Below are 14293 nucleotides of genomic sequence, written 5' to 3'. Positions count from 1 at the left end.
TTATTTGCAGATTACGTTATGCTGTATGTGAGCAATCATATTTCCTCCGTGTCTCGCCTAATGCAAGTTTTAAAGGAATATGGAGTAGTATCTGGTTATAAAATAAATGATTCAAAATCGGAAGCAATTATGCTGTCAGGTTTATGGCCTTCGCAACTAAATGATCAGGTCCGGTTTCATTGGTCTAGGGAGGGTTTCAGATACCTAGGCATTGTCATCACCCCCTCCATTTCAACATTGTACGATGCTAACTAAAGCTGCAAAAGGGGATAAAGGCAGATATGCTCAGATGGGAGATTCACCCTCTATCTCTAATTGGTAGAATTGAAGTTGTTCGAATGAATATTTTGCCCCGACTGCTTTTTTTATTTCAATCTTTGCTAGTAGGGGTCCCTGGGGTGGCACTCAAAGCGTTGGACAAAGAGCTATCAAGATTTGTGTGTCAAAATAAGAAACCTAGAGTTAGACTCAAAACACTGTTACTACCGAAACAAAAAGGGGCCCTAAATTTACACAACATTAAATACTATTACTGGGCAGCGCAGTGGAGGACCCTGATAGCATTGATAACAAATGATAAGGAAACGGGGAGGGTGAGAATAGAACAAAATGCATGTTCCTGTACTGCCGTGGCAGCGCTCCCATTCCTTAGTCAAGCAAACTGGAAGAAATTAAAAACAGATAATGAATGGATTAAATTCACAATGAAAACATGGCTGTTTTCAAGAAAGCAACTAAATCTCTTCAATTGTATATCTAGAGTACTGAAGATAGCTGCTATTCCTGATTTCTTACCCAGCAAAATTGACAATGGTTTCAGAATTTGGGCGGACAAAGGGCTCACTACTGTGGATCGGCTTTTTTGTGGGGAAGTTATGAAATCATATGAGCATCTTCAGAAAGAATTTGGTCTGTCAGGGGCGGACTTTTTTAGATTTCTCCAAATACGGCATTACCTGCAGACACACATAGACTGGGAGCAGATATGTAAACTACCTTCTAATTTGGAAAATAGCTTCCTGTTGACTATGGAGGGAGCGATAAAAAAGAATCTGGTATCCCACATATAAATGACTTCAAGATGATGTAAAAGGAAACACTAGAAACACAACAGAAATGGGAATTGGAAATGAATATTATTATTACTGACGAAATGTGGGAAAAGACATGTCTTTTGGGTCATAAATTAACAAACAGCCCCGCCTGGAGGGAGTTTGAATGGAAAACTAGAATGAGAGTATTTAAGACTCCTCTTATGTTAGCAAGATACAGCAACACCTCAGATTTATGATGGAGACAATGCGGGAAGATTGGTGATCATACCCATATTTTTGGGGATTGTCCCAAATTGTATCAATATTGGAGAGACATTCAGGCAGAGATTAAGCTAATTTTGGGGGTGGACCTACCTCTGGAGACGGCATTCTTCATACTAGGAGAGACTCCAGAAAATATAGATACCAAAAATCTGACATACTTGCTTGGGGTGTTGCTGTTGATTGCAAAGAAGATGATTACATTGTCATGGAGGAATGTAAAGCCACCAAATGTTCAACAGTGGAGGGAAAGACTGAAAAGTGTATATTTGATGGAAAGTATAACAGCTAAACTCCAGTTCAGGACTGATGCTTTCAACATTATGTGGACATCGGTATTATTACAACTGCCAAGACTGATTAAGGACACGATTTCTCCATTGCCCTAGTGGAGGGGATGAGTTCGATTGGTATTGTATACGTGTATTTGGAACCATATGTACAGACATGATTGTGACTGTGTATATGTGTGTACATAGGGGCGATCAATGACAAAATAAGTTCTTCAAGTGGCATACAAGTGTCTGGTTTAACATAACGGGTGACTATATATTAAGTTGGATTAAATATGATGAGCTTGCTTGGGTGCCTGCGAATGTGATGCTTCTGCGACAGCACTCTAGGATAATCTGACATGATGCTGACAGCTGCTGTGTGATTTGTATATCTTGTTTGTATGTGTACTTTGTCTTGTTAATAAATGTTGAGTGCAAAGAAAACCGGACATCCCCCACTCCCTCGTGGGCCATCTCTTCGTCATTCCTCTGTCTTCTTCTCGCTGGCGAAAGGCGTCAGGGTTGATCTGGAGTCACCGCTTCTCGTATTTTAAGTATGTTTTAACGGTATGTTTTAGTGTGTCTTGGTTTGTTTTACATGGGGGGAGGGGGGGATTGGGGGAAACTTTTTTTCAGTCACTTACCTCGACGGAGATGCAATTTTTCTCCTTTGCCAAGGATAGCCCGTGAGGAGCTTCAACCTCGGGGCCTGTGGACTTTAACACCGTGAAACCAAGGAGAGGCCGACTCGGGAGCTCCATGCTGCGTAGTGTTCCAATCCTTCCCGACGCCGGAGTTTCTGTCATCCCGACGCGACGGCTTTGGACATTAGAACGTCGGCAGCGGCGACCGCGGAGGGTTCAACAGCGCCGACCACGGGTGAACAAGCAAGGAAGATGATTGAACTGTATTCCCTTCCATCACAGTGAGGAATGTGGATTCCGCTGTGGTGGTTGTTTCTGTTAATTTGTTTTTATGTGGCTGTGTGTCTTGTTGCTTTTTACTTAGTATGGCTGTATGGTAACTGAAATATCACTGTACCTCAATTGGTACATGTGACAGTAAATGTGAACGGAAGTAACTCTCTTGAAAACATCCAGTGAATTGGCCTCCATTGCCTTCAGTGCCAGGGAATTCCACAGATTCACAACTCTCTGGGTGAAAACGTTTTTCCTCATCTCAGTCCTAAATGACCTACCCCTTATTCCTAAACTGTGGTCCCTGGTTCTGATCATATCCTAGTTATATAATATAAATTATAACGAAAAGTATTTTCTTAAGTAAAGATTAATTTGACTTCTCTGGGTGTTGAGTAAACTGAAGCTTTGTCATTCTGTGCTGTGGATGAGCTGGGTGATCAGGAAATTGGAGGCCAGCATTCAACTGTATCCAACTGTATTCCTGTTGTGCCCAAGCAAAAGATATTGACAATGGTGGGAGAGGATGTGTTTCCTGAGAAGTTGCTGGCTTCTGTCAACAGAAGCCTTGAGAGAGGATGTGTTTCCTTTGGAGTTGGGTCTCTGTAAACAGCAACTTCTGTGGGTAATTGATAAAGATCCTTACATTGTTTAAGAAGGTACTGCAGATGATAGACCTTCGACTAAGTTCCTGTTGTTTGGGGTTTGTAAATAAAGTTTGTGATCGATTTAACCATAGCATGAGAAGTATTGTGTTACTGACAAGAATGCTTTGAATGGGTATACTCTGTGATTGATGTGTTAGACGTCATTGCTCCAACTCTGTATAATGTATAAACATGTGACTCCGTTTCCAAAATACTATAAAAAGATGCTATATGTCTTTGTTCATTAGAGTGATGGCCCAGGAGGGTTAAGTATGTGTTGCATACTTGACTTTGTATTCCCTGGCACTGTCGCCGGCTAAATGATCAGTAAAGCTTGTGTTGGTTGATCTAACTTATTGTGACTTGACTGTTTTAAGAAATGAACCTTAACATTTCTGTACTCCCCCAAGCTCTTGCCGCACTGGGCACAGGTGTAGGGACGCTCGCCGGTGTGGGTACGCTTGTGTTTCAGCAGGCCACTGGATTGGATGAAGCCCTTGCCGCACTGGGCACAGGTGTAGGGACGCTCGCCGGTGTGGGTGCGCTGGTGTATCAGCAGGATGCTGGAGTGGGTGAAGCCCTTGCCGCACTGGGCACAGGTGAAGGGACGCTCGCCGGTGTGGGTGCGCTTGTGCTTCAGCAGGTTGCTGGACTTGGTGAAGCCCATGCTGCAGTCGCTGCAGGTGTAGGGCCGCTCCCCAGTGTGCAGGTTCCTGTGCTCCTTCAGGTTCGTGGACAACTTGAAGCCTTTGCCGCAGTCGGAGCAGGTGAAGGGCCGCTCACTGCTGTGCACCCACTGGTGCTGCCACAGTCCTGACAACCTGGTAAAGCTCTTGCCGCAGGTGGAGCAGCCATAGGGCTTCTCACCCGTGGGAGCCCACCGGTGGGCCGCCAGGACATTGACCGTCTTGAAACTCGTTTCGCACTCCGAGCAGTCTAAGGGGCGTTATCCCGTGTGCACCCGCCGGTGCGTCTCCAGCTCGCTCGGGCTCTGCCAGGCCTTGCCACACACGTCACACTCATAACGCTTCTCCTTGTTGTGCCCCGCCATGTGGACCTTCATCGAAGCTCAGGCCGCACACCGAGCAGATGTGGGTCTCACCGGCACCCTGGCCGCCCTCAATGGCCGCTCACATCTCCGTTTCTCCGTCCACAGCAATGGCTCCTAAACACTGCAGGAGGGCACACACAGGGTCAACAAGCTGGCAAACAGGTCATTACGAACGCGTGGACATTACAAGTGCTTGAAGGGGGGGGGGGTGGAGTGGGGGGGATTTGGAGGTGAGCGTGGGGGGGGGGGGTTGTAGTGGGGGGATTTGGAGGTGAGCGGGGGGGGGGGAGTGAGAGGGGTGAAGGCGGGGAGAGGTGGTGAGGAGGCACGGTGGGGGAATGGGGACAGGGATGAGGACGGTGGAAGTGAGGGGAGGGAGAGGGGACGGGGTTGTGAGGGGAGAGCGGGGGAATGTGATGGGAGAAGAGGGGGTGAGGAGGCAAGTGGGAGAAGCGGGGGGCGCACTGACCTGGGGTGTGCCGAGCATCCGGGCACTGAGTTGAGCTGAGAGAGAAAGAGATAGAGAGATAAAGAGAAAGATAGAGATAGAGAGAAAGAGATAGAGATGGAGAGAGAGAAAAACAAAGAGAGCGAGATATTGGTCAATCAGAGAGAGAGACAGAGAGAGAGACAGAGGGAGACAGAGAGAGACAGTGAGACAGACAGAGAGAGAGACAGAGAGAAACACATAGACAGAGAGACACAGGCAGAGAGAGTCACACAGACAGAGAGAGAGGTTCCACAGGACGGAATAATCGTCAAAGGCCACAAGGCAGTCATCCCTCCCACTATACGGGGTGAGTACTATGACGATATCCACAGTGGCCACCACTCTAAAACGGGCCCAGAAAATGATCTACTGGCCCAGGATGACAAGGTTCATACTTGAAAAGACCGAATTGTGTGCCATCTGCAACAGCCTGACACCACAGCAGCAGAAGCAGCCCCTCCTGCCTCAACCAGCTCCCTCCCCTCCGTGGTCTTCACTGGCCTCCGACATCTTTGAATGGCACGGGAAACACTAACTTGTTTTGGTGGACTCCTACTCGGGCTGGTTCGAAATTAACCTACTCCCAACGATCTCCTCCGAAACAGTGAACCAAAAACTATCAATCCACGTGTCCGTGCATTGGGCACCTGTCCGCCTTCAAACTGACAATGGAAAGCATTTAAATCAGTCAGAAATTCAAGAACTTTGCCAAACGGTGCAACTTTCAACATGTGACCAGCAGCCCAGAATCCCCACGTCCAATGGACTCGCCGAGCGCGTTGTTCGGATCTAAGCAACTCATGGAGTGCTCCTAGCTAGCAAAATCCGACGTCTACCTGGACCTACTCAAGTTGCGGAACATTTCAAGGGACAGCGTTCTCGGCTCCACCGCCCAGCGGCTAATGTCTCGCCAGACGCATCCACCACTGCCCGTCTCCCAGCCACAGCTGCAGCCGCGCGTCTGCTCTCCCACCACGATAAAAAAGCGAGTGCAATTTAAACGCGACAAGCAAAAGCGTTTTTATGACAAGACCAGCAAGCCGCTTAAACCACTGGTACAAGGACCCCTTCTGGTGAAGGTACCTCGTCCAGCGCCTGCTAATCCTGATGCCCCCCCCGTTCATGTTTACACCGCCTGTTGTAGCCGTCCCATCACCTGTTGCGACTAAGACCACACACTCCCCGCGTCGGTCTGCCCCTGCATCTCCTGTTGTAACCGGTTCCCCAGCCTCCCCTCGTCGGTCCACCCCCAGTTCCCTCGTGGCGGCCTCTCCCCACAAGCCCATCGGGTCACCAGTGGCATTACCAACCCCAGTCCCCATCTTTTCGGAAAGAAAAGGGGGTGAGGCGGCTCCCTACCGCACGAGGAGCAGGCGGGTCAGTAGGACACCCACTAGACACAGCGATTTTGTTTAACCTGACGATATTCCCTCAGCTTATTGTTTAAAGCGCCTTAGTTGCTTTTCAGTTCTACGAGAAGAGATGTAGATTGGCTATTGCATGTTAGCCAATCAGATGCTTAGTAGTAATAACCCCGCCTAGAACATGCTTTCTAGTGTAAGAACTGGTTTATTATATTCAGTAGATGCAGCAGATTGAATGTACAATGTACTGCATATCTGACACTGGTATGTCTATTAAAGATGCTTATAGCGTCACCTGTGTGCGAGTCAGGCAATTACAATCTCTTACAAGGTAAAATCAGAAGGCAGGTCAATTGTCAGCGAAGCATCACTCACTGACGAACTCAATGCTATTTACGCACGCTTTGATAGGGATGTGCCTTCCTGAGCCCCCATTTGCCGTGAAGGTGTTTCAGTCACAGTCACAGAGGCCGATGTCAGAAGATCCTTCAGAGAGGTGAACCATCGGAAAGCGCCTGGACCTGATTGTATACCCGGCCGTGTTCTAAAAGCCCGTGCGGTCCAACTGGCGGGAGTTTTTACGGACATTTACAACCTCTCATTTCTGAGGTCTGATGTTCCCACCTGCTTTAAAAGGGCATCAATAATACCGGTGCCCAAGAAGAACAAGGTGACGTGCCTCAATGACTATCGACCAATGGCACTAACGTCTGTGGTAATGAAGTGCTTTGAGAGGTTGATAATGGCACATATCAACTCCTACCTCGACAAGAATCTCGACCCATTGTAGTCGCTTACCGCCACAACAGATCAACGGTGGATGCGATCTCACTGGTTCTCCACTCCACTCTGGACCACTTGGACAACAGAAACTAATTTGTCAGGCTGTTATTCATTGACTACAGCTCGGCGTTTAACACCATCACCCCCTCCAAGCTGGTTACCAACCTCTCTGATCTGCAATTGGATCCTCAACTTCCTCATCCACAGACCAGTCCGTCCGTATTGGTGGAAATGTGTCATCCTCGATAACAATCATCATGGAAGCACCTCAAGGCTGCTTGCTCAGCCCCCTGCTGTACTCACTCTATACTCATGACTGTATAGCTGGACATAGTGCGAACTCCATCATTAAGTTCGCCGACGACACCACTGTTGTGGGACGGATCACTGATGGTGACGAGTCAGAGTATAGAAGTGAGAACGACCGATTGTCCAAATGGTGCTAGTGCAATAACCTGGCTCTCAACACCAGAATAACCAAGGAACTGATTGTGGACTTTGGAAGGGGGTAGGATAGGGAGATACAATCCCGTTTATATCAACAGGACGATGGTGGAAAGGGTCAAGTGCATATTTCCGAAGATCTTTCCTGGTCCCTGCACACTGATGCAATTATAAAAAAAGCACATCACGCCTCTACTTCCTGAGAAGATTACAGAGAGTCGGTATGTGAAAGAGGTCTCTCTCGAACTTCTACAGGTACACGGTAGCGAGCATACTGACTGGTTGCATCGTGGCTTGGTTCGGCAATTTGAGCGTCCAGGAGCGGAGTAGAATGCAGAAAGTTGTGACCACTGCCCAGTTCATCATCGCTTCTGACCTCCCCACCATCGAAGGGATCTATCGCAGTCGCTGCCTCAAAAAGGCTGGCCGCATCATCAAGGACCCACATCATCCTGGCCACTCACTCAGCCTGAAATCTGCAACATCCAGGTTCAGGAATAGCACTTCCCCACAACCATCAGACTATTAAACTCGCCATCAAACAAACTCTGAACTATAACAGCCTATTGCACTTTATCTGTCCTGTATTTATGCTGACAATACTCTGTTGTGCTGCGACAAGCGAGAATGTCATTGTTCTATCGGGGAGAGAGATCTTTTTCACTTCATTCCTTTCTCCCTCCCTCTACCTCGCGCGCTCTCTCTCTCCCTCTCCCTCTCTCTATTCTCCCTCTCCCCCAAGTTTGAATCCAAACGGTTTCTGTAACCGACCCCTCGCGCCTCCCGCCCTTTACTCGGCCAATCACCCGCTGTCTCCAAGGGAACTCGCGTCCAATCAAATAATGCGGTCACCGGCGTCCAATCAGCCACTGTCGTCAAGGGGACTCGCGTCCAATCACCAACCAGCTCCACTTAAAACCCGCGCCGGCCTAATTTCCGGCCAATCACCCGCTGTCTCCAAGGGCGTCTCGTCCAATCGCCAATCAGATTCCCTTCAAATTTCTGTCCAATCGACTAATCGGTCTAATTCCAGGAGCAGAGGGGAAGGGAGGAGAGGGGAGGGGAGGGGAGAGGGAGGGGAGGGGGAGAGGGAGGGGAGGGCTGAAGTTTGGATGAAGTGATTCAAAGTAACATTAGCAAATTTGCAGATGACACAAAGCTGGGTGGCAGTATGAACTGTGAGGAAGTTGCTATGAGAATGCAGGGTGACTTGGACATGTTGGGGGAGTGGGCAGATGCATGGCAGATGAAGTTTAATGCGGATAAATGTGAGGTTATCCACTTTGGTAGCAAAAACAGGAAGGCAGATTACTATCTAAATGGCACCAAGTTGGGAAAAGGGGAAGTACAACGGGATCTGTGGGTCCTTGTACATCAGTCAATGAAAGTAAGCATGAAGGTACTGCAGGCAGTGAAGAAAGCGTATGGCATGTTGGCCTTTATAACAAGAGGAATCGAATATAGGAGCAAAGAGGTCCTTTTGGAGTTGTACAGAGCCCTAGTGAGACCACGCCTGGAGTATAGTGTGCAGTTTTGGTCCCCAAATTTGAGGAAATACATTCTTGCTATTGAGGGAGTGCAGCGTAGCTTGACATGGTTATTTCCCTAGATGGCGGGACTGTCATATGCTGAGAGAATGGAGCAGCTGTGCTTGTGCACTCCGGAGTTTAGAAGGACGAGGGGGCATCTCATTGAAACATATAAGATTGTTAAGGGCTTGGGCACGTTACATAGAAATTAGGTGCAGGAGTAGGCCATTCGGCCCTTCGAGCCTGCACCGCCATTCAATATGATCATGGCTGATCATCCAACTCAGTATCCTGTACCTGCCTTCTCTCCATACCCCCTGATCCCTTTAGCCTCAATGGCCACATCTAACTCCCTCTTACATTTAGCCAATGAACTGGCCTCAACTACTTTCTGTGGCAGAGAATTCCAGAGATTCGCCACTCTCTGTGTGAAAAATGTTTTTCTCATCTCGGTCTGAAAAGATTTCCCCCTTATCCTTAAACTATGACCACTTGTTCTGGACTTCCCCAACATCGGGAACAATCTTCCTGCATCTAGCCTGTCCAACCCCTTAAGAATTTTGTAAGTTTCTATAAGATCCCCCCCTCAGTCTTCTAAATTCTAGGGAGTACAAGCGGAGTCTATCCAGTCTTTCTTCATATGAAAGTCCTGACATCCCAGGAATCAGTCTGGTGAACCTTCTCTGTACTCCCTCGATGGCTAGAATGTATTTTCTCAGATTAGGAGACCAAAACTGCACGTAACACTCCAGGTGTGGTCTCACCAAGACCCTGTACAACTGTAGTAGAACCTCCCTGCTCCTATTCTCAAATCCTTTTGCTCTGAATGCTAACATACCATTCACTTTCTTCACTGCCTGCTGCACCTGCATGCCTACTTTCAATGACTGGTGTACCATGACACCCAGGTCTCGTTGCATCACCCCTTTTCCTAATCGGCCACCATTCAGATTACAGTCTACTTTCCTGTTTTTGCCACCAAAGTGGATAACCTCACATTTATCCACATTATACTGCATCTGCCATGCATTTGCCCACTCACCCAACCTATCCAAGTCACCTTGCAGCCTCCTAGCATCCTCCTCATAGCTAACGCTGCCCCCCCCAGCTTTGTGTCATCCGCTAACTTGGAGATGTTGCATTCAATTCCCTCGTCCAAATCATTAATATATATTGTAAATAGCTGGGGTCCCAGCACTGAGCCTTGCGGTACCCCACTTGTCACTGCCTGCCATTGTGAAAAGGACCCGTTTACTCCTACTATTTGCTTCCTGTCTGCCAGACAGTTCTCTATCCACATCAATACTGAACCCCCAATACCATGTGCTTTAAGCTTGTATACTAATCTCTTATGTGGAACCTTGTTAAATGCCTTCTGAAAGTCCAGATATAACACATCCACTGGTTCTCCCTTATCCACTCTACTAGTTACAACCTCGAAAAATTCTATAAGGTTCGTCAGACATGATTTACCTTTCATAAATCCATGCTGACTTTGTCCAATGATTTCACCACTTTCCAAATGTGCTGCTACCCCATCTTCAATAACTGACTCTAGCAGTTTCCCCACTAACGATGTTAGATTAACTGGTCTGTAATTCCCTGTTTTCCCTCTCCATCCCTTTTTAAAAAGTGGGGTTACATTAGCTACCCTCCAATCCTCAGGAACTATTCCAGAATCGAAAGAGTTTTGAAAAATTATCACTAATGCATCCACTATTTCTGCGGCTACTTCCTTAAGTACTCTGGGATGGAGCCTATCCGGCCCTGGGGATTTATCGGCCTTTAATCCATTCAAATTACCGAACACCTCTTCCCGGCTAACCTGGATTTCACTCAGTTCCTCCATCTCATTTGACACCCGGTCCCCTGCTATTTCCGGCAGATTATTGATGTCTTCCTTAGAGAAGACAGAACCAAAGTAGTTATTCAATTGGTTGCCATGCCTTTGTTCCCCATGATCAATTCACCTGTTTCTGACTGCAAGGGACCTACATTTGTTTTAACTAAACTTTTTCTCTTCACATATCTATAAAAACTTTTGCAGTCACTTTTTATGTTCCCTGCCAGTTTTCTTTCATAATCTATTTTCCCTTTCCTAATTAAGCCCTGTGTCCTCCTCTGCTGGACTCTAAATTTCTCTCAGTCCTCTGGTAGGCTGCTTTTTCTGGCTAATTTGTATGCTTCATCTTTTGTTTTGATAATACCCCTGATTTCCCTTGTTCTCCACGGATGCACTACCTTCCCTGATTTATTATTTTGCCAAACTGGGATGAACAGTTGTTGTAGTTCATCCATGCAGTCTTTAAATGCCTTCCATTGCATATCCACCATCAACCCTTTAAGAATCAATTGCCAGTTTATCTTGGCCAATCCACGTCTCATACCCTCAAAGTTACCTTTCTTTAAGTTCAGGACAATTGTTTCTGAATTAACAATGTCATTCTCCATCCTAATGAAGAACTCAACCATATTATAGTCACTCTTGCCCAAGGGGCCACGCACAACAAGACTGCTAACTAACCCTTCCTCATTACTCAATGCCCAATCTAGAATAGCCTGCTCTCTCGTTGGTTCCTCTACATGTTGGTTTAGAAAACTATCACGCATACATTCCAAGAAATCCTCTTCCTCAGCACCCTTGCCAATTTGGTTCACCCAATCTATATGTAGATTGAAGTCACCCATTATAACTGTTTTACCTTTGTTGCACGCATTTCTAATTTCCTGATTGATGCCATCCCCAACTCCACTACTGCTGTTAGGTGGCCTGTACACAACTCCCACTAGCGTTTTCTGCCCCTTAGTGTTTCGCAGCTCTACCCATATCGAATCCACATCCTCAAAGCTAATGTCCTTCCTTTCTATTGCTTTAATGTTCTCTGTAACCAGCAACGCTACCCCATCTCCTTTTCCTTTCTGTCTATGCCTCCTGAATATTGAATATCCCTGGATGTTCATCTCCCAGCCTTGGTCACCCTGGAGCCATGTCTCCGTGATCCCAACTATATCATAGTCATTAATAGCAATCTGCACATTCAACTCAACCTGTTAGAGGCAGGAAACATGTTCCCGATGTTGGGGGAGTCCAGAACCAGGTACCACTGTTGAAGAATAAGGAGTAAGCCATTTAGAACGGAGACGAGGAAATAATTTTTCCCACAGAGAGCGGTGAGCGTGAAATTCTCTGCCTCAGAGGGCGGTGGAGGCAGGTTCTCTGGATGCTTTCAAGAAAGAGCTCTTAAAATAGCTGAACAAAGGGACATGGGGAGAAGGCAGGAACGGGGTACTGATTGGGGATGATCAGCCGTGATCACATTGAGTGGTGGTGCTGGGTCGAAGGGCCAAATGGCCAACTCCTGCACCTATTGTCTATTGTGGAGGCCAGTTCTCTGGATGTTTTCAAGAGAGAGCTAGATAGAACTCTTAAAGGTAGCCGAGTCAGGGATATGGGGAGAAGGCAGGAAAGGGGTACTGATTGGGGATGATCAGCCATGATCACATTGAATGGTGGTGCTAGCTCTTTAGGGCCGAATGGCCTACTCCTGCACCTATTGTCTATTGTCTACATCTCTCTCCCGGGAAGGTTCCTCAACAGGACCATCCACCTGGAGATCACCAGTGGTAAATTAATCAGTTAGGGTATCAACTAGGGAAGGAGAGGGAAGGACAGGAGAGGAGTATTAAATATTAATTTAGTTGAGTTTCCACGCTGTAGCTCCAAACTAAACTAGTGTGTGAATGGGCAACCTCTGGTCGGTGCGGACCAAGTGGGCCGAATGGCCTGTTTCCTCGCTCTATCTCTGAAGTACAAAAACAGAAAAAGAGCGAGGTCTATATTTTGGGCCTGTTTCAAGATGGCCAACATTTGCCTCCTGTTTCCAGGTTGAGAAAATGGCAGTTTCCGGCCCGTATCCTCGAAAAATCGCCATTTACACCTTATCTCTTGATGATCATGAATTTCTCTGGAATTGTGTTGGCGTTTTGGATCAGGGAGAGTGGATGGAGAGAGAGGGGGCAGAGAGAGAGAGGGCTTGGGAGTGAGAGAGAGAGGGAAAAGAGAGAGAGAGGGGAGGAGAGAGCTAGGGGGATAGAACTTAGGCCAAAGCCCACAACACAGACCCAGAGCCTATAAAACAGGCCTGGGGCCCACAACACGGGCTCGGAAGCCCAGAACCTAGGCCTGGAGCCTATAACACAGGCTCGATGCCTACAATACGACTGTGAGGCCTACAAAACACAGGATTAGAGGCCCAGAACATAGGCCAAAGCCTACAGCCAGGCCCGGAGCCTTCAGCACAGCCCCCAGGCCTACAATACAGGTTCTGAGGCCCAGAGCTTCGACCAAAGCCCAGAACTTGGGCCAAAGCATAAAACACAGGCCTGGAACCTATAATACAGCCATGTGGCCTACAAAACACAGGCTCGTGGCGCCAGAACTTAGGCCAAAGCCCAGAACTTAGACCCGGAGAGTATAACACAGGCCCAGAGCCTTGTGAATGAAACATAAATAAACCAAAGGAATAGTTAGATCTCAAGCCGGGTGTTGAGCAGCCAGGTTGTTGTCTCTGCGTCAATGTCTGCCAGGCCCTGAGCTCCATTTGGTGGGTGGTAGACCGGGCACTCAGAGATGACATGGTTGGCTGTCTGTTGATCTGCTCCACATTCACAGGCTGGGCTCTGGCAGAGCCCCCATCTCCACATGCTGGTGTTGAAATGCCCAACTCCAGTACCAAGTCTGTTGAGCTCACCCATGCTCCTCTGGGGATGTCAGGCCCTGGAAAGCTTTTATCTGGTGAAGAGGTGTAGCTGTGTAATGGAGATGAGGTTGCCTTCCACTCCTGTGACCACTTGGTGGCTATCCAGTGTGCTTTTGTCTCAGTTGGCTGGATGGAAGCTAGGAGTTGTTTTCCATGTGGACCAAAGTGGTGCCAGGACTTCAGTCAGCGTGGCCTCTGCTCTCTGCTGATAGCCTGATGGAGGAGATGATCTGACAGCCCTCGGAGCCTATAATAGTCCTGTGGTCCAGAATTTAGACCCGTAGCCTTCAACACAGGCCCAGAGCCTATAACACAGGCCAGGAGCCTATAACACAGGCCTGGAGCCTACAACACAAGTCTGGAATCTATAACACAGGCCAGGAGCCTATGACACAGGCCCGGAGCCTATGACACAGGCCTGGAGCCTATGATACAAGTTTAGAAACATAGAAACATAGAAAATAGGTGGAGGAGGCCATTCTGCCCTTCGAGCCAGCATCGCCATTCATTGTGATAATGGCTGATCGTCCCCTATCAATAATTTCTGAAGAATTCCGAAGAACACAGTCAGGTCAGGAAAAACTTGCTTTATTTGTTACGCAACGCACAAATGCATCAAGACTTTCTTAAACAAATAACACTTTAAAATGCCTTTATGTTTTTGGGCCAGTGGCAGCCAGCTGTTACTGTGAGCAGTCGGCTGTGGGCAGCTTGGTT

The 14293-nt window shown here is 47.6% G+C and overlaps 2 protein-coding genes across 2 annotated transcripts in view; both read right to left on the bottom strand.

The window, feature by feature from the left end:
* The window catches only part of LOC116969026, a 573861-nt gene that overhangs the window by 442229 nt on the left and 117339 nt on the right, over positions 1-14293 (bottom strand). The gene's annotated exons all lie outside the window — the stretch shown is intronic.
* Positions 3742-6018, bottom strand: LOC116969022 (zinc finger protein 22-like; the record flags this gene model as incomplete). Its single annotated transcript, XM_033015995.1, has 2 exons — positions 5853-6018; positions 3742-4091 (listed from the first exon to the last, which is right to left on the bottom strand). Coding segments are annotated over exons 1-2 (516 nt in total), but the record flags the coding sequence as incomplete, so codon positions are not given.

The sequence above is a fragment of the Amblyraja radiata genome (genome assembly GCF_010909765.2).
Source record: "Amblyraja radiata isolate CabotCenter1 chromosome 42 unlocalized genomic scaffold, sAmbRad1.1.pri SUPER_42_unloc_2, whole genome shotgun sequence".
NCBI classification, from domain to species: domain Eukaryota; kingdom Metazoa; phylum Chordata; class Chondrichthyes; order Rajiformes; family Rajidae; genus Amblyraja; species Amblyraja radiata.
The sequence above is the reverse complement of the archived record's forward strand: the minus strand, read 5'-3'. Positions and strand labels throughout refer to the sequence as shown.